The 25,365-nt window shown below is 44.3% G+C and overlaps 1 protein-coding gene and 1 long non-coding RNA gene across 4 annotated transcripts in view; both read right to left on the bottom strand.

Moving 5' to 3' along the window:
• Positions 1-1,703: 1,703 nt before the first annotated feature.
• LOC139055388 (uncharacterized) lies at positions 1,704-15,947 on the bottom strand. 3 transcript variants are annotated; one of them, XR_011511717.1, is made up of 3 exons: positions 15,648-15,947; positions 3,888-4,029; positions 1,704-1,863 (listed from the first exon to the last, which is right to left on the bottom strand). It is a non-coding gene; the product is annotated as an uncharacterized lncRNA (long non-coding RNA). The 3 variants fall into 3 exon arrangements; XR_011511715.1 differs by having other exon boundaries at positions 3,888-4,101; XR_011511716.1 differs by having other exon boundaries at positions 3,888-4,121.
• A 3,148-nt stretch (positions 15,948-19,095) lies between these two features.
• The window catches only part of LOC139055694 (focadhesin), a 307,088-nt gene continuing 300,818 nt past the window's right edge, over positions 19,096-25,365 (bottom strand). Inside the window, exons 35-36 of the mRNA XM_070533225.1 lie at positions 23,875-24,060; positions 19,096-19,287 (exon numbers count right to left, since the gene is read on the bottom strand). Of these exons, the coding sequence (XP_070389326.1) occupies positions 19,144-19,287; positions 23,875-24,060 (330 nt within the window). The 3' untranslated portion in view covers positions 19,096-19,143. The remainder of the gene's footprint in view (positions 19,288-23,874; positions 24,061-25,365) is intronic.

A 25,365-nucleotide genomic window follows, 5' to 3' on the forward strand; every position in this document is an offset into this window, starting at 1 on the left:
AGAGATATCACCGATGTCGTCTGCCATTGTTAATGATGTGTGGGCATGTCCTACATACATCATTCTTAATCTGCTTCTGAGCCCCCCACCCCCCTTGCTTTAAATCATTGTCCAAACAAAAAGAGCATGTAGGTGGCTGTGCTAAGACTTGTTCTTCATTATTGCCTTTCACTGAAAGCCATATGACCCCAAGCTCTTAACAGTATTCCTTTGTCTAAGCAATGCAAATTTGTGTCATCAAGCTTATTAAAAAGAACTGGTCTGCCAAAGGCATTTTCATAGTAGCTTAATAATTTACCCGCAGTTTCTTTGCAAAAGCTACCCAACATTTTTCACCGCATGCCTTGCATTCTTAGACTTTTGTCCTTGCTGTCTAGTTTTGGAATTGCTGACGTGCATTATTTCAGGCGTGCTTTCTAGCAAGATTGGTAGGCTTAGCTTTCCGTCAATTGTACAAGCAATACTTGCCAGGTGTGCAGCTTGTGTTCCCCTACTTGATTCTGAAATGAAATACTTGTACACATAGTGGTATGTTTAACATTTTCCGTGCCTTCGACGAGCTAGGTTCGTCCATGGCTTTTTTCTAAAAACGGCCAAAAACAAGCTCGGCTCATAAACATTATTTAGCATTCTCTAGCATTGCCATGGACAAGCCAAAATGTGTCTCAATGCTTAGTCAGGCTTTTGATCGAAAGCAATGCATAATCCATGGGACAGCACAAGAAGAAGCAAATTTATTCTTTCTGAGCAGGTAAAACACGTTGCCAACTGAGGTTCTAAAAATACATTAGCCACTTCTCGTCAGAATGAAATGAATTATGGGGTTTTACATGCCAAAACCATGATATGATTACGAGGCACACCGTAGTGGGGGATTCCGCATTAATTCTGACCATCTGGGTTTCCTTAATATGCGCCAAATGCACAATACATGGGTGCCTTTTCATTTCGCCTCCATCGGCGTAACAGTGCGACATGGAAGGGGATAAAAAAGTGCTTGGTAGTACATACTGCACGAGTGTGCTTAACTGAGCTGATTAGTGCACGTTTATAATTGAATTTATCAGTGCTGAAGATGGGCGGAGAGAAGACGACAGACAGCGTTTGAGGGGTGAAGCCTCAAAACACCGTAAATAATTTAATATAGTAGCCTCTTTACAGCCACTTTTGTTTTCCAGGAGGATACTATGCCCTGATGTCACGACACAGTATATGGTCATGTGGGAGCAGGACATTACGATGTTATGACACTCGCTCTAGCTCATTCAGTCGTCCACTGTGCTGCTACATTGACCTTCAAAATTTGCAGTGCACAAGTCGACTGAGCTAGCCGGAGGCCTCAAGAGAGTGTCAAAACGTCGCAATGTCCTTTTCTCACATGACCACATACTGTGTTGTGATGTCACTACACAGTATCCTCCCAGAAAACAAAACTGAAACCGGCTCTAGGAAAGCTATTATACTAAATCACGCCACTCCAAGGCTTGTTATTATATTTTTAGAGCTCTAAAGCCTTAATTTAATGAGAGAAAAAAAGGAATAATTGAAGATATCATGTCAGTACCTCTTCATATACTTTGCAGACAATGTTCGGCCTAAAGTGTATTGGGTGCTTTGAATAAGCATTTATGGTCTTAGGATGTGTTGTAAATGCCAAAGAAAAGTCGAAGGGGGACAGCCCCCGGGCATACTTTTGTTGGTAAAGTACTTTATTTAAAAAACCTGAAGGAGCTAAGCAACATCTTCTTGGTGCAAATATTGGCTTGCATAGCTGTAACTGACACAAGAATTGTTGAAGCTTGAAGCAGCATCGACTGTGTCATGGGCACTCAAGCAGTGGGCATTCCTTCTCTGGACAAAGACCTAGAGTGAGGGGACAGGGTAGAACTGAGAAATATTGCCGTCCATTATGAATGCAAGGACATACTTTATGTTATGCACAACATACGATATCTGTCAACAATAAACATGCGCACAGTCATAAAATACAGATATGCCTGCTCGTGGATAGACATACATGGCTGCCTTATACATGACATTTAGCATGACAGCTATCTGGCTTTGCCAAAGTATGCAGTAGACTAACAGCCATGCAAGTGTTGGCAAACTGTATGGCAAAATCTATGCAAATTAAAGGGCAGGCTATTGCTTCATGTCAAGATAACTTGATTCAGTACAATACCAGTGCAATTTATATCTCGGAATATCTGCCCAAAATAGACCCTATTTACACATTGCACTTCTGCCCACGTTAACTCTCACACTACTGCACACAAATGTAAATGTTCTTTTCTTTCCCATTGCCAAACTCCTATTTTGGTCACCACTATAGAAGTTTGACTAATTAATAACTTTTTTGCTAAGTTAAAACTGCACGCATTCAGCTTATGCAAGCCACACATCCTGATTTGCTCACAAGGAACAAATTTTATTCCATCTATTTCAGGCTGAGTTTGCACAGTTATGCAATTTTGGAGCTGTGTATAATGTTTGATGTATCGTACAGTGGTGCAGTGTTATATTAATATTGTGTTCAAAAGGAAATCCTTTTTCTTTAACATAAAGTATTATTTTCACTCTTTTCTTGCATTCGGGTGCTTGAGTTGTTTCCCGCAATTTTTCTGCATTCAATTGCGTGACTCTGTCTTTCCAAGCTGCCAAGTGCCTTTGCTTCATCCTTGTGCTCTTCTTGACGCCTTCAGTATGATGCCTGTCCGTTTGATCACACACGAAAGTGCAAAAACTCTCCTTTGACTTATCGTTCTGGTTCTGATCATGACTGCCACACCTTATCTCAAAGAATCCTTTTCTCGTTTTTCTGCAAGCTTCATCCCCCCCTCCCTCCCCGCTTTGTTTTGCGTTTTTGTCTTTAAGATAAATGTTTAACATTACTTTAGCAGTGGTGCTAAATGGACTATCAGTCCCAGTTAAAGGTAAGCTGTCGCCGTCTTCAGGGCAGACACAGCACCCATTGACCAACACAGCATAGCAGACCTGCTGACAGAGAACAGAATGGCTTTTGTGGCACAAATTCAGATTCGCCTCTGAGTTTCTGTGCTTCTGGAGCTATGACTAGCTTCTGCAACGCATTTATTTGCTGTGAGAATATCGCTACTCAAGTAGTGTTAAATTCTTGCAGCATTTTTTAGACCGAGTTACTTAGATTTATCAATGGGCATCCTCTAGTCATGTGAACAAACCCAGCTCTATGGCCTGCTTATTAAAATCCCTGTTGGCTTAGCGGATGTGTAACGCGCTTTCTTGTCTAATTTGGTCAATCGGACCTCGAGCTTCACTTTACTGCAGCAGATGTCCAATTCAAAGTATTCACAAGCCTCTACGTCACTCTCGTTGAAAGCAAACTAAGTTGAACTTAACAATTATTTGTGACATAGATGTAAGTATTCTATTACTTTTCTTTGATGTCAGTGTGCAGGAATATTCCCATAATTCTCAGCCACTCAATGTCCCATATTTCAGTCTTTTAGGTCCCTAGGGCACTTGTGAGTGCACAGACAAGGATGCTACATAATTGTTAGTAAACACTAGTGATCCTTGCAGTTCCTCCCATCTTTAATACTGCCATGGTGGTACTGGATGCTTGAAGGGCAAAGCTTCCAAATTTCAGATGGGATGACCTCAGCGTTCCAGCCTTGCAGACCTTGGAGAGCCCATCACGATGAAGGCACAGATTATTGGCAGACACACAGCTGGTGGTTTCAAGGGCTAGGCCTGCACGATCAGCCTTCCGATGAGACTTGCTATCCCAGCCTTGTGAGCTATGGAGCAGTCATCGTTGTGGCGGCAAGATAAGTCTGCACTCTATGCGCCATTCACTTCAAGGACTAGGCCTTCAAGATGGATGTCACTGAAGAAATTTATCGTACCAGCCTTGCAAGCTTTGCAGTTGTCATTGCAGTTGTCCTTCGCATCGATAGGCAGGTCATTGGCTGCTCCAAGGGCTGGGCTGACAGGTTGTGTCATTCACCTCCGGGGGCATCCTGGCTTTGTGAACTTTAGACTGTTGTGCTGAAGGGCAAGGTCAGACAGGAGCTGAAGCAAGCAGAAGGTGCTCCCACCTCCCAAACTTACAGATGACGCCTGCACCCACAGTACGAGTCCTGGGTAATATGGCACAAAATGTAAAGAATCGAGACAGATGCCATGGATACCCTGATCTTGCTCCTTTAATGGAACTCTAATGTGAACGATCATGATAGAAGAGTGGTGCTATCTTCCTTTTCTGTTTGCAATAGGTATGAGGGCATTCAAGGCAAGAAAACAGGAAAATTAAAGGACCTATTTGTATATATTAAGTAAGGGACTAATCACTGCGGACCACGAAGCCCCGGGTGACAAAAATGAAGGGAATAGCTGGAACATGGATGAAAGCCACATAGGAAGGTTGCCCCATGGATTGTGCTGAAGACATGCAGTCAAGACTTCACTGGACCAGGGCAACCAGTCAAAACCTGGCCAACACATCGCTACAAGAGTACGGTTTGTAACTTCACCAGGCTACAGAATTCTAACACAAGGCCTGTGAGCTCCCGCTTCTGTGGCCAGAACACAAGCTTCTCGATATGGTTCCCGCTTCTTTGGCCAAGTGTGGACATTATGTTCGAGATGTCTTGGACCCTTCGGTCAAGCCTGTAGTTGCTGGGGTGAGTGCAGGGCTGCTTCCCTCTTCTCACCTTGCAGCAACAGTGAAATGTTTTTATTGGCTGAACAATACTTTTTTCATTCGCTTTGTTTTGTGCCACTGCTTTATTTGTTGTAGTCTGCTGTTCACGTCGAAATACCATCTTACTCTCAGCTTCTAACTTAAATCTTTACGATTTACTTCCCCTTCCATGGGTGCATTAAACTTTTATTGCATGTATGCGATGGATGTTTTTTTTTGGGGGGGGGGGGGGTATATGAGGTTTTTGGAAAGTCACCAATTCCAAATATAAATAACCGACATGATATCTACTGATTATTGGTAGCCATGAGGAAAACAGGCAAACGCAATGAATATGTAATGGCTAAAAAATCACTCCACATAGTTAGATGGTCTGTTGAGATTTTTAGGCCTGCCAAAGTTATAAGAACACGACAGTGCAAGCCATAAAGTACTTAAATTTAGAATATACAAAATAGTATTCGGTTATTCACTATGTTGACTGTTTATTAAATAAAGACTGGCAGATTTTATTCCGTAATGATGCTGCAAACAGCCATGCAGCTCAGTATAGTTGCAGCCGCAATGGGTCTGTGCTGCGCAGAAATGTAAATGAAGTTTATTAATTAAATATTCACATAACATCTGACGAGAACTTAGTTGCCATATACATGCAGCCGTGCAGGTAGGTCTCCATGATCAATGAGCGCAAAAACAATTAGGCCATAAAAATAGCTGGGTGGCTTGTTTTATTCGAAATTGATTTTGCCCAAACTACACACAAATGAAATATCATCACATAGTATCTATCTCAATAAGACAAACATAAATGAGGGGGGAAATGGTACGACGAGGAGGACAACAAAGCCAGAAAGATTGGGCTTGGTTCGAAACCTGACAGCAGCTTCAAAGCATGGCCAGAAGGTTGGCCCAGGATGCTAGAAAATATATGTATGTTGGGAAGAGTTCGAGGGCATTGTGGTCAGCTTCATGCTTGATCCATAGTACTATCTGCAATGCGTGTCAATAATTGGCCTCCTGAAAGTTGTTTCCTATGTAAGCATGGCTGTGTATGTTTCAGCTCAAGAACAGGACCTGCTTCTGTGCCTGAATTGACAGGTGAGCACGCTTAATAAACCAGAGCGTGTCAATAGTGTACTGAGCAGGCGTATGTTAGCAGGCTAGGATTTTATTTGTCTTTAGTTATATTTCTCATCATTTTACCTGTTGCACAATGCAGAACAATGAAGGCCCAAGCACAAGAGGGAAGATGAAAAAGTGAATGCATACACGACTTTCTTTAATGACAAAATGAATGTTTTCTGCATCAATGTCATAATACATACCTGCCAACTTTTTCAATTTCATCACAACAAGTCAGATTTTTAGAGGTTGCTTATAATTCTTCTATTGACACAAATAATTATAATGTGGGCATTTCTTAGGCACTTCATCATCTGCACATGACCATCATCACATCGTGTCCTTCATCTCTTGTGGGGACCCAGCTTAAGATTGAACTGCGCCTTCAGTGTGATCGGTCCACCATGTCTTCGGGACGTATTAAAGGCCATGCTAAATGCTACATCACCGTAACATTTTTTCATTTGCATCTTAGTAAAGGCAAAAACTGATCTTAACGGAATGCAAATATTATCAATGGGCAATTTTCAGAGCCAGACTACTCAGACCCACTCAGGTATTCAGGCCTACTGGCAGCAGTGCCACAATAAAACGGCAGGTAATATTTTGGCTGACGTTACATGAATATTTTGCGAATAAACATCACAAACATTTCTTTTTCTATGACGCAGATTATGTTTGCTGCGAATATAGAGCAGCGTGCCTTTTCCTAGAGCCTCTACAGAATGAAGCCATGTAAGGTTCCCAGAAATGTTGCATAATTCAGTTTCCTAAAATCAGCTTCGCCACAATACGGTCTTGTTATGCAGTGAAGCATATGCAATGTACGACGGCGAAGCATATTATAAAAGTGGAAAGGGGCCACTGTCAGGGACATATAATGTGTTCCTTAAAGTGACAATAAAGAGAAAAATTATTTCTTCTGCATTAGTAAATTACCTTTCTACAACACCAAAAACACCACTCTTACCAGTATAAGATGCTTGGTAGACCAGAAAAAGTGCAAAAACAAAAGACGGGTGGCGACGCCTCCTTGAAGTTCCCAGACCTGGTCGCTGTGACGTCATGGATTTGGATGGTATCTTCTAGGGCCTACTTAAGTACATAGCGGTACAGACTGTCTACATTGTGTTCTAAAGGAACCAAATATGAAGTTTCTGGAATTTTTACTCAGCCAACGCTGCCCAAATGCAAAAATATACTTTGAAATCCCTGACGTCACACTGACGCAGCTGTGTCGAGGTTTTGGCGTGAATTTCAAATACTGATACTTCGAACTTCATTTTCACATCTAATAACCAAACTATTGCTTTAAAATGACTGCCTGCAGGGTTCTAAAACAATGCTTTATTAGTCTAAACTGATTTATTGTTTTGCTTTAGTGTCCCCTTAATGATACGTCTGTGCACCCTCCGTCTCCTGTCAGTAAAAGCACCAATACACCTATTTATTGTACTAGCAGGCCATCAGAACTACTTTGGACATGGCTGGGGCAATGTGAGCTGTTATTTCAACTGCCTTGCAAGGATGTAGCTATTATTCTAGAAATATTAAACACTTAAAAAACATGAACACTATAAACTTTGGCTTGATAAACAAAACGTTACTTTCTTACAGCTAGGGCCGCACTTTTCACCCCAGAACATGGGCCTTAAATCTCCACACAAACAGCTTTGAATGGCTGCCAGTAGTTATTACAAGTGTCGGTATTTGTAATATGACAGGAGACAGCAGGTGCGTGCATGTGTAATTAAGGAACACGCATGTCCTGTGACAACAGCCTCTTTTCATTTTTGACATGCTTCACCGCGTAACACAGCTGTATTACGGAAAATCTGACTTTAGGAAACCGACTTACACAACATTTTTGGACCCTTGCCCAAAGGCAACCGAATTTCTTGTGCAGAAAACAATTCCCAGAATTTTTTACCATATTTTAGTATTTTATGTCTGCAATGGAAGTACTTTTTGGATTTAAAGTTGAAGAGTCTGTAATACAAATGGTTTGTTTGTGTGTAAAATGTCTATCGGGGTATCTTAAGCACATGTGTAAGCACATGTGGTGCGCACGTCTGTAATTAAGGAACACACATGTCCTGTGACTACAGCTGTATTACGGAAAAACTGACTTTAGGAAACCAAATTATGCAACATTTTTAGACCCTTGCCCAAAGCCAACCAAATTTCTTGCGCGGAAAACAATTCTCAGAATTACTATATTTCAGTGTTTTCTGTGTGCAATGGCAATACTTTTTGCATATAAAGTTGAAGAGTCTGTAATACAAATGGTTTGTTTGTGCATAAATTGTCTATTAAGCGCCAAGTAGAACACAAAAGCAAGATGACATACAACACAGAAAAGCTTAAATTTGGCTTGACAGCACAAGATAGCACGAATTTTAGTTCTTGTGTAAATGTCTTTTGACCATAAGTTGAAAAACCCTGTTCACTTAATGGTGAAGATAAAAGCTATAAGGACAAGTACACAAATTCTTAAGGAATGAAAATGCACAAGGTAGGCTCATCAGAAAGTATAAGCTTTGCCTTTTAGTGAGAGTTTCTTGCAAATTTAAATGTGGTTTGTAATGAGAGCTAATTTTGAATGCTGATAATTGTAAAAATTCTATCACATTGAAGTCGTTTAATAAGGATCTAGCTTCGCTTTTTCCTCCAAGTTTGGCGTCGGCATCTAACCAAGTAGACGTAGCAGGATACAGCTGTGCAATGGACAGGGAAAACGTGAATATTTACAGGACAAAAGACTCCTGCCAGATAGACTTGGCGGAAGGGCTCTGCACTTGTGTGATGGGTGTATTTAATAGCTCATGCAATTCAGAGATGCTCAAACAGTAAACATGTTTAGTACCTCGTAGCGGCATGACTGTCACCTCTAACGCAGGCGAAAAAGATGAGCTCACACGCAGGTAGTGCGAGAATAGATCACGCTAGCGCACTTGACCAAAGCGGCCGCGGTGTCAGCCTGCCCCGAGATCCCGTGGCACCATGGCTGGCTTAAACAAACAGTGGCTACGGCAGCTACTTCTTCGCTCTGCCTCCCTCAAAGTGATGACACAGCTGACCGAGCCCAGCCTTCCCACAACTTGGTGACCAGGACGACTGAGCCCTGCCATGCCAGCATCAGCGCACCGACTTTACCAAGGCGAGTAGTGACGTGGCCTCACACGGTTTGGCAGAAGTCTTGCGATTGTAGGGGGCATGGGAATTCTACATTGACATGCTGGACATCTGGTTCATCCCGCTAAACAACCATTTCCTTCTTAACAAGGTTCCAGGCTCCGGCTCTCAGCCCCTGCTCTGACTTGTACAAGGACTCGTGGGCAGCCGTCCTTGCTCACTATGTCACCTCGAGCACTCACTCTCCTCCAGCTGGTGCTCCATCACAACAGCTCTCGCAATCTATCGTGTCATTCTGAATATGGTCGTCCCACATCACCTGCTTCCACCCGTGCTGGTCGTCGGTATGCGCCGACCCCAGCATCAAACCTCTACGTGGTCCATGAGCTTCCTCCCCCAGCTCAAAGGCAGCTTCTCGACGATTCTTTCCAAGAAATACACTGGGCTAAACGCAAGCGCCTTCGGCTACTTTACAGCTCGTCGCTGTTCTTCCTTAGACGTCCCCACAAGCTGCCCGCTTTCCACTCGGGGCAACTCACTCATCGCCAATTCAGAGGCTCAGCCACCGACTCAACAAGGCGCAAATTTCACTCTCGCTGGCGCGGCGTTGCCACAAGCACAACTTTCGTGATGCATTGAGTGACCACTGCAACCCTGATGCTATCGGCATTCGAGATTCCACTGAAAGCAGCAGCAGGCAAGCTTTCCGATGTTGTGCTCACATCTTCCGCAGATGCATGGCCTACCGAAATTTTGCAGGAGCAACTTTGCCATCTGGTTTCTTCAGCTCGAGAATCACTTCTAAGTCAACAACATGAGTGACCAACACTTGCGCTATCTCCACGCAAGTCCCAAGCTGCCAGATGGTCTACTTTTGGAGCTCCGACTTCTACAGGCCCGTGCATCTACGAGTGCTTGTGGCAGGTTGCGATTTCTCACTTTGGTATCATATGTGGCTGCGCTTCACTCACAACCTATGCTGCCGGTGCTGCCTGGTGTATATCTCTCAGATTGCGAGAACCCGACACTACCAATGACGACACCGTCTGCACACTTTACCTGGGGGCTTTACCATTGGACTTTATTTCAATTGCACTTCGCACTAGGAGATGGGCTCTGTAGCCGCGCGGCTATCACTTCCAACATAGGCAAAGAAGATGGGCTCACGCACAGGCAGAGCAAGAATAGAACATGCTAGTGCACGTGCTCCCAAGATCCCGTGACACCATGGCTGACTGGCTTGAATAAGCCTAGTTACCTCTTCATGCTGCCTCCCATAAATTGGTGACCAGGACGACCAAACCTAGCCTTCGCACAACTTCTTTGTACATACACCTCTGCTCACAGTGCTTCCGTCGCAAGTCTGAAAACATTGCCTTAGCCTGCAAGTCATTATTGCATTCATGTAATTAACAATGAGGACTTGTTAATTTGAATTCCAGCAAAAGGGTTAAACAACTACACAAGTCGGAAATCAAAATGGAGCGACTCCCATGCATTATGGGAACCAATGTTATGGTAACATTTTGCTGGTAACCCAACATTGTTATGATTAACGTGAAGTGTTGCTAGGCGGACCAACATGTTTGTGTAAAATGAACTATGTGTGTAACAAAAGCAAAAAGACGTCAGTGACTATGATTGTGTGACACTGACAGCATGATTTCTACTCCGGCCATTTGAAGTCAGCTTACAACATGCAGACTGTTGCGTTCTACATGTGTACTGGACGAGCATATGAAAGAGAAGCATGGATTGTCAAGTTATCAGTGATTATGTGTTATACAATCGTACGTACCTATGGCTATGTCATGTGATGTATGTTAAAACAATGATGGCTTCATAGGTTTCTCAGCCCAAAGCAGTTTTTTAAAAACCCATAAGGGATTTCTTCGAAAAAAAAAGCTTCATAGCTGAAAAAAAATTTTCTCCAGGTCCTGGGATGGAACCCAGGACATTGTGCTAAAGTCAGGTTGATGAGAATTTTCCTTTTCGTGAACCCTCCTTTATTTTGCGGGCTTCCACAGAACTGATTTGCCATTAATCGGTCTTAGGAGCAGGCAAATGGTCGACGCCCCTAACTTTGACCGCCTAAATGCCTTGGGGTAGCATACAACAGTTTGTTGGCTACTAGCCTGCTTCTAAGGTCACATGCAATTAAAATGAATTATATTAACTAACACATGCAGGACTGTTTTAATAACATATGCCTCCATGAACTCATGCACTGCCCAAGATCATAACACGCAAAAAGCACAGTTCACATTAGTAGGCCTTGCAAAGCGTGCCAAGATGCACACCATGAAATTTATTTGAATTGTTTGAGTGCTTCCTATTATGGCCATTTAATGGGACACTAAAGGCAAATACTAAGTAGATGTTGCCTATTAAAGTAGCATTCCATAAACCTCACAGTGCTTCTTCCATGCCAAGAAGAGATAGTTTACGAGAAAATTGCATCTGAAGGGTTCGCATACCTAGAGAGCAATTCAATTCGCCTGCTCCTGAGGACAGAGTGGCGACGTTGTGCTATCACTGCCCTTCACTTCCATTGGTGAGTAAAACAGTACCCTACAGAGGGTGCTACAGTTTTCTGTGCAAAATGCGTAAGCCCGGCCATGTAGCAACCGAGCCAAGACAGAACGTTGAACTCGCCGCTGCAACTGCTCTTGATCAAGTAGCACGGAGTGTTCGGGAATCCAGCAACATCACATAAACATCGAATTCTCTATAACTTGCAGTTTGTGCGAGTTTCACGAGCCAGAAAATCCAGCTCAGCACTATGTGATAACGAAACTACTAAAACATGTAAGCGTGGGCGATGCTTTCAAGGGTAACCTCAATGGGTTCTTTTTTCTAAATATCAAATAGAACTAGACGAATAGCATTTTCTTTCATATTATAATGCAATGCAGCAATCTTTTTATTACTAGTAGATAAGTCCTAGCGACAGAACTTTAATGAGGAGTGCCTTCATCATCGGGCTGGTACTTTAATGTGCTGGGGCAGCCTCTAATTGTGTATTGCAGTTACTTCCGTTCATCAATTACTGAAGCTCTGTTCGCAATAACAGTGATGCCTTCGACGTTTTCGAGCACTAATCTATTACTTTAGCTTGACTTAATAATTGCCTTTAGTGTCCCTTTAGACACTAGTCCCTCTGACCTGCATAGGACTTGCCACAGCAGAGAGGTATTGCGCTGATAACCCCCACAGCACAACACACAAAGTGCTTGGCATGGTTCTTTGTACATCCTTGTCTCTCAGTACTCGTGTCACAAAGACACAATTGGGCTAATCACTTCGGTGCGGGAGAAACCATTGGGGCACCATATCTACTAGTCAAGTTTTTCAATTTGTGGCTAATTCTGAGCACATATGGCACGAAGTCATAACTAGTGATATCTGTTCTTCTTATGTCCGATGGTGTGTCCTAGTGAGGAACGCTTCACCTTTCAAAGAACAGATTTGGTAACGGCATGTACAACCAATTGAGTAAGTGAGATTTCAAATGCCTGTTCATTTGATCAAATCACATCAACAGGCCGCTTGCACCAAGTGGGCAAATGGCCAATAAACCATCATACCCTGTCTTAGGGCATCAAGGGGCAGCCGAAGTCAGAGCCCTTGAACAGTTGCCTGCTGATGTATTTTATGATGCCTGCAGTTAAGACGTCTGCTGCTGTGGCTGTGAGTGGTAGTGGCTTATGCCAAGGGGATGGGAGGGTGAGTGCCACAGTAGCTGAATTGGTAAGGCACTACATGCCTAATGAAGGTGGTGTGGATTCAGCTCCTACCTACAGCAAACTATCTTTTCGTCCACTTTCATTTCCCTTATCCATACTATTTATAAATTGCAAAAATGCATATTTAATTTACCCTATGCTTTCTCCGAGTTCATTACCTATTTTCATCATCTGGTCAAACAATTATGGCTCAGCTCGATAAAGCCTAATTCAGCTTGGAAGATAAGAACATCCGAGGAGGCCAAAGGAAGTGACTTGGTCGGCGATTGTGGATACTGTTCAGAATCAGCTTTAAAAACATAGAAGGTTTTCAGCTAAGCGCATAGCAAAGACAGTCAACTTGTCATAAAGGTGCTTAGAGTAACTACTCACTAGTGCACTAAACACGAAAGTTTTAGCCAAGTGTGCCCAAATTGCTGACAAGAAATGCAGAAATAAGGTTACTTGTCAATCTAGTATATGCTCCTGACAGAGCACCTTGGTGGCGAGCGTCGCAATACCCGTCACAGCAGAAGCGCAACTAGCGAACAGGTGGGGGAATTAGGTCATGCGTGCCATGGCCGAATCCATTTCCCGAAAGCTGAAGAGCAGCTCGACAAGGACTTGCTAATCAAATGTAAGTGGAACAGACGCCACTAGGCCTGAGGTGTACAAATTGTACACCTCATGTACAAATATGCGCACAAATTTACCCACAGCTTCAAGAACATGCCTGCTAGATACAATGTCCCATTTGTTCCTTTATACACCTGTCAAATTAGCCCAATTGTGTTCTCGTACCTAAAGACAAGGGTGTATGAAAAATCACGCCAACCATATTGAGCATTGTGCTGTGGGTTGGTCATAAGATATCTCTCAGCTGTGGCAAGTTCTACGTGGACCAAACGGCCCAATGCCTGAATGACTATTTGAGGGAGCATTCAAACAATTTAAATAAGCCGGATGGTGCAGCACACATTGCAAGGCCTGCTCATATGAGCCGTGCTTTCGCACATTATGATCCTGTGCAGGAGTAGCAACAAAACATCGCATGAGCTCACGAAGGTATATTTTATCAGAGAGTGCACATGTTAGTAGCACTTCAATTGCCTTAATTCCCCAGAGGTGCACTTGTTTAATGGCTATTTGTAGCATTAAAAGACAAACTAGCACTGTCACAACATTCACCTCTTGCCTGTGCACAAAATTTGTACACTATGTTTCATCCTTTGAATCATTAAATCAGTTAGTAGTTCGCACTTTCATGTGTCCTTCCTCTGTAAATAGATTTTCGCACACAAAAACAATGTGCAGCAGAGTTCACCAATTTGCCCAAGACGAAGTCCTAGTCAGACTCAAAAATCTCCTTCAGAGATTTTCTTACTGTGATGAGAATTTCTGTCACTGCATGGCACTCTGTTCGAACAAGGCCTTCACTGATAAGATGGGAGAAAAAAAAAATGGCTGTGGCTTAGGTAAGGTTAAGCCCAGGATGCGAAGCATACTAGCCTTTATTTTAGTTGTTGAACCACTGTTTAGCCTGGTGAACTGCTGTTGCTTGGCTATATTTGGTTCGGCTAGACGAAGAAACAACTCATGCATTACTTCTTCGCCTTCAAGAGTGGAACGCGACAGCGTTCCCGTCGACCCGCCAAGGGGTGTAAGACAATGGGCTACAGGGCAGCGACTACGCGCCCCGCATTGGACGCGGTGAGCGTCGAGCAAAGCAGCGTTCGGCGCGGCAACGAAATGTGCGCCTGAGCAAGAGACGCACGCCTTAGAAACAGCGCGTTTCTAAGGCAACACCGCATTCACTAGAGGCGCTTTTGTACCGCTTTGAAGCGTTGTACTCGTGGCTCAGTGGTAGCGTCTCCGTCCCACACTCCGGAGACCCTGGTTCGATTCCCACCCAGCCCGTCTTGCAAGAGTTGAGCCAAAGCCACTTCTCCTCTGTCGTGACGTCACGGTGTCACGTGATTTCATGGTCACCGCCGCGCCTGAGGAGCTGGGTTGAGCCCTCGTAATATGCTTCGCATAAAAAGGTTACAGAGGCAAAAATTGTCACATTGGCACTCAGATATATTCCCTAATGCAATGCCTAAAAGATTTTTTTTTGGTTGGACAAGAGGATCAGGGTAAGGCTCATGACTAATGAGTATTCTATTGCACAGATGAAGGGATTAACCAAACAAGCCCTGCGAAGTCAAGGAAGATTCATACAATGGAAACTTGGCATTTGCTTGAGAGTGGCATGCAGGGATCCGCAAACCCACACCGGTCATATTAGCGTGCATCTCACATCTATAACCTAATGCAGGTTCCTGCAATGAACCTACATCATGTTTGTAAACAAGTTGCGAGGAACATTTGCGCAAACCTGGTACCTCGCATAGCGCCATCACAAGAAGCAATACTAAATAGCAGCTTAGCAAACTAGCTGGAAGAAATTTATTTCTTGGTCTTCAAGACAGCCAAGCTTTAGAACAAAATTGAGCCAAAGTAGAACTATGAGCGGCTGGGCCACGTTCCGCAATATTTGTCTTCATAGTTTACATTGGGGTTGCTCAACATGTTCCTTTAGAACTGTGGCGAGCAGGTGCTCAAGCAAGTCGCGATTCGCTAGCCGCCAAAATCCGATAAACAAGGGAACAGTATGAACATGCAAGACAAGAAACAGTACAGGTAAATGCGACATCGAGTGCCATATAAAAATTGCAACAGCTCACTTACTTAGGCAATATCTGCAACAGCAATCCTACGAAGGATGAAACTTTTTTTTTTTTTCGCGATCGATGCACAACACTAAGCGGCAACTGCAGCAACAAGCATTTGGAACGAGTTTAAACGTTTTTTACCATAAGAGCAAAAAGTTCTGCCAAACTGAGAGCCCACATATGCTCCATTCACATCAGTAAATTCAACAAACAAGAGCAACAGCATTGAAAAACGTAACAGGAGCTGCACAAGACCACACTACCAACCATAAACGCGCTCCAAGGCATAAAGAAACGAGCTGCTCCAGCGTTGCGCCCAAGTGTGGCTCGAGATCGCAAGCTCGAACACCATCCGGTTCTTCCAGCGCAACTAACTAGAACAACATTCTATCACACAACACAGTAAGAAACCGTAAAATTCTGTTTTAGCTAAGCTGAAAAGCTGAAGCAGCTCCAGCAGCGCGCGCAAAACTATAAACCGGAACACGCCATACTTGTTTAAACAACGTCATCATAACTGTGACGTCACTTCCGTGCGTGGCAGCAGCGTTTTAGTATGGCATTTCGCTCCTACCACGTGCGTGTCAGCAGTTTACGCCTTCTGGCATCGGCATCACCCTGATGCTCCGTATAAAGTGTAAGGGCGATAACATCAGCGCCACGCGCCGTATGGTGCACGTCCGAGTGAAAGCGCGCGAGTCGGGACGAACGATGGCTGCTCAATCCCGCGCGCGCAAGAGGAAAGCGTCCCAAGCAAGGCAACGGAGGGGGCGTTCTACTACCGCGGCGGCTGCGCATGGTGCGGCCCCTATCCCGAAAGCAGTAGCGGAACAGCCACTTCCCCTTTCGGCGCAGGTCCTGGCCTAGGCTAAAAGTCGATTTGGCGTAGGAGCAAGCACTTTTGGCACAAGGTCCAACGCACGTGTGCTTACCATCATCATTATCAGCAGCTTATTTTATGACCAGTGCAGGACGAAGGCCTCTCTCCCTGCGAACCCCAATTACCTCTGTCCTGTGCCAACCGATTCCAACTGGCACCTGCATATTTCTCTACAATGCTATTCACCACACACTTAGAACAAGTATTCAAGCTATTAAACTCGGAAGGCTTAGGAGTAAGGATCAATGGCGAATATCTTAGCAACCTTAGATTTGCAGATGACACTGTCCTGTTCAGCAACACTGGGGACGAGTTACAACAAATGATTGAGGGCCTGAACAGAGAGAGTATAAGCGTGGGGTTGAAGATTAATATGCAGAAGACAAAGATAATGATCAATAGCCAGGCAAGGGAACAAAAGTTCAGGATCACCAGTCTCTAGAGTCGGTGAAGGAGTACGTTTACCTAGGTCAATTACTCACAAAGGACCCTGATCATGAGAAGGAAATTTACAGAAGAATAAAAATGAGTTGGAGTGCATTCGGGAGACATAGTCAGATGCTGACTGGAAGCTTACCATTAACATTAAAAAGAAAGGTGCACAATCGATGCATTCTACCCATGCTGACATATGGGGCAGAAACTTCGAGACTGATAAAGAAGCTTGAAAACTAGTTAAGGGCCGTGCAAAGAGCGATGGAACGAAGAATGTTAGGCGTAACATTAGGAGACAGGAAGAGAGCGGTGTGGATCAGAGAGCAAACAGGGATAGTCGATATTCTAATTGATATTAAGAGAAATAAATGGAACTGGGCAGGTCGTGTAATGTGTAGGTTAGATAACCGGTGGACCATTAGGGTTACAGAATGGGTCCCAAGAGAAGGGTAGCGCAGTTGAGGAGGGCAGAAGAGTAGGTGGGGTGGTTACCATATACAATGCAAATATTAACTGATATACGGTAGCCAATATGCTATGGAGAAGGGTTTGCGCGAAGTTTACCCTGCAAGCGCGGTCAGGAAAAGACGCGACGCTCCTCCACACCGTGCGTCAAAGTTTGCTTATTGTAACAGCAGTGATAAAGTTCGATAACTGCAACATTGAAATAATTTACACTGTAAAAACGCTAGGAATACTTTTCAATAAAAACCTGAGCTGGGATCCTGATGTTAGCTCAGTTATGTCTTGCCTAAATAGGTGTGTTGGTGTTCTAGGAAAATTTCGCTCATACCTTCCCGTATCCACAAAATTGTTAATTGATAGCTCACTCTTCTTATCACATCTGAAATATTCTTTCATGGATTGGGGAAATCCCACATAGTCTAACATTAGCAAACTGCATGTGCTACAAAAGAAGGCATTACGTCATATCGCTAGGGCTGAGTACATTAATGTACTCAGCCCTGACGAAACAGGTCAGCAGTGTGTGCAATTGCACACACTGCTGACCTGTTCTGTTCTGTTGAACACATTAATTTTCCGAGACGTTCATGTGGAAATGTGCAGCATATGTAACATACACGAGTTTTTCATTCCATGATGTCAGTACTCTTTTACCACTGCTGTTAGTATGTTATGTATCTATAATTATTGTCAACCTCTTCATATTATATTACACTGTATAAAACTAGAGGTTGACCTGCAATGATAAACAGTTAAAGTGCCTTGTTAATGTATTTTGTAGCCCTTTTTGGATGCTTTGTATATGGGGGCTCCGGCTCTTCTAAAGTGAATTGATTTTCACTTTTTGCCCGAGCATTCCCGCATTGTGATGATGCAAATAAATTTCAACTTCAACTTCATGCCCAGCGCAATTTTAACTGCGACCTTTGGCCCACAAGATGGTCGCTCTTGGCGCAATTTGGCGCAATTAGCGCAGCTGTACCATCACTGCAAAAGCGACTTTCGATGGGGACACTGCAGTGAGTGCCGAAAGCTTCATATGTGATGTTTTCGCCATTTAGTTCGCATTGAAGTGAGAGCCACTGGGAAGGTGAATTCGCTCGCTGCTGCTGCGGCGCTTCCCCACTCCAGCGTTTTGACAGCAAGTTACACAAAACCTTTCGCCTTCCGAGTCGGTATGGACGAGAGCGCGGCTTGCAGTCACTGTGGTGGCGAGGAGACTATAGAACACGTATTTTGCCACTGTCCTTGATGCAGCACGCGCTGGCTGTCAATAGCGACCGCGTTGGCACACCCTGACGACAGACCACTTTCAGAACAGTCAGTCCTGGAACGTCGACATGAACTGTCGTCGCACCAAAAGTCGGTTAAGGCTTTGTTGACCTTTTTTACATGGCATTCCATCCCTTTTCATTTTTTTGCCACTTTTATTTTGTCACCGCTCATCCTTCCCCTTTCCCTTCCGCTAGTGCAGGGTAGCAAACCGGGTGTTTTCTCTGGTTAACCTCCCTGCCTTTCTCTGATTTGCATCTCTCACTCTCTTGACAGCAAGTTTCTGCGATCGTCGAGTGAGAGGTGTTCGTGTTTGCTTGTGTGCGCGTGACACCATGCTTGTTAACTTTAGCAAGTGAATGTTCAAAAACCACTATCCTTACTTTGTACGGCTTTATACTAAATTGGTATCACAATCGATCCTTCACCTTTCGGGTGAAACTGCGACTTTTTTATGGAAGGTCTAGTAAATGCCCTTTCGTGTGTTTCCACTACTGTGCTCACGTTCCTTTGTCCCAAGAGCACGCCTGAGACCCCACACTGTACTGACATGTGCATTGCTCATTCATTGCTATCACTAGTGTAGCTTATTAAAGGAGCCATTAAGGCAAACCAGAATCCAGAAAACTTCCCTGCAAGAAGCCTAGAGCAAGTGGCATCCAGTTTATGTGGTGGGAAACATGGCAAGGCACAGTTTATTTGACGCAGGTTTCAGGCACGCAGGCCTTTGAGTAGCTCGGTCCAAGCACTTCCGTATTCGGGCACGGATCGTAGACGGCAGGCACAGGAAAGCAGTAGCTGACGAACATCAGCTGGTATCTCCAATGCCAGCATCTCGGACAGCCAGTCCAGCACCTGTACACAGTGAGCGAAATGGAGTCACTTATTGTCTCAGTTGAAGTCTCGAAACATGGCCCTAAGTTTCTTGGTTCATCTGACAAGGTCACACTGAGTGTTGCTAACAGCTGCAAGTCAACATCACACGGTGCAGCACTGACAATAACATAATGTGTGAAAGCAATAGATCTGTGCAAATAGATGCTAATTCTCAGGTTGGGTATATATTGACAACTTTTGTGGAAGCAATGAAAAGGCAATGACAGGCTGCAAAAAAAAAAAAGCAAGAGAAAATATGAAGCATCTAAATCTAAAAGGCATCTTTAATAGCTTGTAAATAAAGTTTGTGACACGTTGTAATGACGGTGAAGAACCAGTAAGAAAACTGAATCACAAAATGAACTCGGTGAACCTGTGTCCACAAAAGCAAGTGACATTCAAAGCAGAACGATAGTGGCGAGCGCAGTTGGCGATTGTCGAAAATCTAATCAGTGGATCAAGCACGTCGGCTTTCATAAATGACTCGTCAAAGGTTCCAGCATAACCGCTGGTGCCCGCGTGCCTTCCAGAAAGTACTGCACAATTCGCGTTGTGCATACAATCAGGTTACAAAAGAGTCGGTGACAACAGAACGTGGCTAGAACATTCAACAAACTTCCAATACATGCAGGCGCGTCCTGTGCCGACCGATAAGGATTAACATTTGTTAGACGGTGAAAAAGCAGTCACCAGAGAAAGATAAGTACATGAGTCAGCGTGTGATTTATTTCATAGGGAACAGAAAAAAAAAAGATTTGACTGGTGCGGAGATGCCTTCTTCAGTCTTCGTTCTTTCAGCACAGCGGACACTAGATGGTCGATAGCCGTCGCAGACCACTAGCTAATTAACTAACATGGGTTAATTCTTTATAATTACTGATTTTAATGTTAATTTTGCAATGGTAGTATTGGAGCAGCACAACACCGGAGGCAAAAGAAATTTACGTGGTTTTAAATCCATCGTCCGCTGTAGAGATACTGGTTAACAAAATTTTCCTTTTTGTTGTTCTGATACCAAAACAGGGTGCTCAAAATGGGCCTGAACGACTGCTCACATGAAGCTTCCCACCCCGTTTGGTTCTATTACGTCAATGGGTTGACTGCCTGTGCGCACCTCTTATTTTGTGAAAATCGTGTCTTGGAGACTTAACAGTCAGCAGGTCAACGCAGCGAGCCTGTGTTAGCCACGAGACTGCCGAGAATAACACCGTGGGTGGTGTTTTCAGCGCTGTGTTTCGGTATCGGAGTGAAAAAAGGGCGAACACCTGGTATCCATTGAAAAGTGATATCATAGCCTTTTTCTCTTAAGTGATGGATGTGTTCCACGATTTCGCATGTCAGTTGATCATGGGTTCCATGTCAGAGAAATGACTGTATACATCGGAAGGCTGGCCTTGAATCGCAGAAGACTGTCCATTTTTCAGGACTCTCTGTGTTGACCACATGAAGCACACTGAGGAGAGCCGCGAGCTCTGCAGCTGTAGACGTAGTGATATGGAAAGTCTTGAACGATTGGGTTACTCTTGCTGTTGGTATAACTACAGCGCCACTGGAACTGGCTCATGTAATTGAGTCCTCAGTATAGAGATGTGCAATTGCTGTATTTCTCGTACAAGAGGAGTAAAGTAAGTTGCTTGAGTGCAGATGACGGCAAGTCTGATTTTTTATGAAATCCTAGGATCATAAGTTTACTTGAGTACGGTTCACACACCATGGAGGAACCATGAAGGTCTTGCAGCAGGTGCGTACTCCGAAGTAAGAGAGGCACGGTGTGCAAATACAGTTGCACTGAATGTCATGTGTGGCCTTTCTACAGGGAGCCGGGAAACTCGTGAGGTGGTAGTTAGGGGGGGGGGGGGTCCAGTGCGACGCAAAAGAGCAAAAACAGTGCTAGCATCCAACCAATGCAAAGTGGAGGAGTCTGCATCGCCATAGTCATCAGTGTAAACCGTATGTGAATGCCAGAATGCTTTGTGCCTGCTTGCGCCTTTACAGCCTTCATTCTTGTGTTTACCGCTGTGCATAAAACTGTGTTGGCCCCATGTCTTCATATAAATGCACAGTTGCCATCCATCCAAATGGCTGTTGCAGGAAACAGTAGTTTCGTTTTTACAGTGTACGCGTCGGCCGCATGCCTCCAGAATCGCGTGGATAGTATATCTATCATATAGATAGCGACCGCGATTTCGTCCGCAGCATTTGCAGCAAGCAGTAGTTTTATTATGACTCGGTGTGCGCATCGGCCGCATGCAGAGTTAGTGCTCACTCTAGAGGAAAAGCTGGGCAAAAAAGTGGCAGCCACAAAGGTGGCACCACGTTGCTTCTTCTCATTTTTGTAATGCTAAAAATATTCAAAATATGATGCAAGAACAAGCATTTACAATTAGCACGTAAACATGGACAATGTGGACAGGTAATTCTGTATGTCTTCAGAAATATCCGATGGCTATTTACATCATTGACTGTGCGTCTCATCTGAATTGCATATCGTTGTCTGCGCCTGTGTGACTGCACAGAGTAGCAACATGGTGGTGCCCTCGAAGTTACCAATTCCAATGCATGAGTGCTAATGGGAGCTTTTTCTCTAGAGTTGGTTATTAACTTTATGGTCACATGCCTTTAGAACCGCATCGTCGCCGTCAATGATGGTGTCAACAGCGGTCGTAGTTTCATCCATAGCGGTTGTGGCAAACAGTAGCTTCGCTTTGACTCAAAGCAATGGCTATGTCCACAAAACCAGCAAAAGCTGTTGAGGATGAAGAGCACCGGCTACATTGTGAAGGACGGATGATAGGTTGGCGACCAGCTCACTGGCAAAAAAATAATCGGGATGGGCACGCTGTAGTGAAAAGAATGTCTTGGATGAAGACATGTGCCGTAGCCACGCTGCAAAGGAAGTCACAAGCCTTCGTCGTTACGAGCATTAATCAGTCACGAGATAAGAAGAATTGCAGCTTCTGCACTGCTATTATGCAAAATATAAACACGAGTTGTTGAGATATCTAGTCAATCAAAGTATGTTGACAAAGTAAGCATCTGTTTTTGTTTTCTTGATACTCTCGATAATTGACATTCGGTTAATTTGGACATCTTTTTTTTGGTCCTGTGAAATCCAAATTAACAAGGTTTTACTGGACTTTGGCAGCTAATTCACCTCTAATGCACTGACTGATACTTTGGACATTGATAATTTGGGCATGCTTGATTATTCAGACTGCCTCATGGCACCGACAACTGGCCCCATAGAGCTAACACAAGGACGACTGAAATTTCAGGCACCTTAATGTGTGCCTTTTGCTAATTAAGGCTCTGCTTGCACAGCTGCGTGCTAATTTGACTGCAGAGTTGAGAATAAATAGCAATATTTTGGCCCTGATGGTCGCCGGCACCACTGTGATGGAACTGGTGGGCCTCAGCAGTCTGAGATGTGCACTGTAGTTCTTGCGGCTTTGTTAGCTTGCACTCCTTGAATTTTCCATGGGTCGGCAGCTTCTTTGGGCAGGGCTGGTGGGGCTCAAGCGGATTGAGACATGCTCTGCTGTTTTTCTATTGCACAGTGTTTTAAAACGGGGACAGGAAACCAAAACTAAATTGAGCTGGTGGGCAACGCCGGAATACGATGCTACTAGAGCGAAACATGACACTCCCTTCGTGCCGCCTGCAGCAGGTAACGGTAGTGCATTTGGGTTATCGCCTATTAAAAGCTAGCAGGGACCTGAAGAAGGAACTGAGAGCGTGCCGGGATTTTTACGTAACACAGGCAGACGAGTACTGTGGGGAAGCTCCCGTGGTGGGCGACTTCTGCTCTCGATTACACACGCCTCACGCCTTTTCCTGTTCCCATGCATTCTAGCTGCCAGCAAATGTGTCATAGGATCACTATTTGGCGATGTACTACTGAACATTGGAGCCGTAAGCTTGCATTCTCCGCGAACATACTAACCAGTATAGAAGAAGTGTAACTGCATTGGTAATTTTTCATCCTCTGGATTGTGAACATTGGCACCGGGAAATCGTACAAAACCGGATTGTATCAACGAGGTTCTGCTGTATGTGCAAGCACTAGATAAGCACGAGTGTGCTCTGCAATGCATTGACAAACTTGGGCCCCATTCTGGGCCAATACATTCCTAACTTTTGTGACATTTCACATGACCCCGAACAGATGCACTCATGGACAACAGTGTTCCTGGCACTGTGATAAGAGAGTATTTTTTTCACACTTGTACACTCCAACGCGTCTGACGGCTAGTCACATGAAATCCCGCAAAAGTGAAAGTACCCCCAAAACTGGTCATCTAAGAATACAGGGCATTTTTTTTTTTTTGCCCGTTTGTGGATTAAAGACTCTTCTTTTCTGGCAAATCTGACATTTCTGACTGCTAATTATTAGCACCTTTAGGCAGTCCCCATCAAGATTGAACTAATGGTCTTCATTAGCCTGAATTATTGAAACTGTATTGCTAAAAAGTACACGATGGCAGGCCCTTTTTTTTTTTTTTACTGTCCGCTTTATCTTAACGTTTAACAAGAGCTGCAAGGTGAGCAGAACAGAGGCCAACCCACCATTTTTGTAACTTCCCGCCAGCATGGCTGCGCCTCCAGCAGCAGTGTGGCCAGGGCCTCGGGCAGCAAAGACCACAAGTCTAGCTCAAGGCAGCTGCAAGTGGCAAGCGTGGATGACGGCAGCGGCTGCACCCTTGACAGCACCAGTGTGACAAGAGACAAGAGGCGCAGCTGGAAGCGAAGCTGCTGCAGACAGAAAACACAACAATTGCTTTTGCACAGGGTGCAACACAATGGGCAGGCTGATTGTTACCCGAAGCTGTACCTTCTGGTGTTGAAAAAACAACTTGCCGCAGGTGAGGAACGATGCCACAACCTTCGCATTTCGCGTGCGATGCTCTACCAATTTAGCTACCGTGGCCCCGTTTCCCCATTCACTTTCTTGGGTATTTACGTTTCCTAGTAGAACCCTGAGAATATTAGCCAGTGTTAACTTGCAGACCTTGGCGGCAGATGTGGAATATCCTTTGCATCCCCACCCAGCCCCCTTCCCACCATGCATTCCCACCCAGCCACGGGAATACAAAAAAAAAGGGGGGGGGGGGGGGCAAACACCTGGTGTTGCGAATTCGCGACACAGAGAAAATGCAGCCATTTTACGGCTTAGTCCACATTCTGGAGGGGTCACAGCGATACAACTAAATGCTGAGGCACACGAGAACAAAAACAAATGTTTATTTTATGACCAGTCTCATCTCGTATATCAGTAGAACACCACAAAAAAAAAACATAATACTGCACGTGCTCGATTACAGGACAGCCTTGATGTGCGCTTGCTGAGAAAATCTTTTAACGATGGAGCCATCTGCAGAGATCACACAACCACCAAAACTAGCCTGTAGTTATTGCGCATTAATGTGGAGTCGATGATTATTCAGTATGTTACAAATTCACAACACTGGGCAGTAAGGGGTTAGTGAAGGTTGCATGTTGGGCTTGTTGGTACAACATATTGAAGGCCTTAGGTATAGCACACCCAAAACAGGACACAAAAGCGAGAAAGAACACATTTGACCATGTATGTATGTGTTCTCTGTCGCTCTTGTGCTTAATGTCGAATGTGCTACACCTGAAGACTTCAATAAGGGTTTAATGTTTGTATTCATATCTTAGATGAAGTCATGAAATTCTAAAGCTGCAACATTGCAGGTGCAAATTTTTGTTGGTGACCGAAGCAGATGACCAACCATGATCCCACTTGATATCACTGAACAAGTGGCAAGGGTGAGCAGAGGTAAGCTCGACGGACAAACAAAGACAACCACTTCCCGCACTTCACCCACTTTCAAATTCACAAAAAGAGAAATAAAAAAATAAGTTAGGATATCCGGCAACTGCATGGAGTGCACATGTTCCTTGAAACCGAAACTAAGCATTCGCCTTCCGGGGGTTGTCGTTAGTAGCCTGTTTGAGCGTCTACATTTATCAAATGACTCTGCAACAGTAGCAAGCAGGATTGTGGCACCTGCCTAGACTAACCACTTCACTTGT

The sequence above is a fragment of the Dermacentor albipictus genome, chromosome 2 (genome assembly GCF_038994185.2).
Source record: "Dermacentor albipictus isolate Rhodes 1998 colony chromosome 2, USDA_Dalb.pri_finalv2, whole genome shotgun sequence".
Taxonomy (NCBI): Eukaryota; Metazoa; Arthropoda; class Arachnida; order Ixodida; family Ixodidae; genus Dermacentor; species Dermacentor albipictus.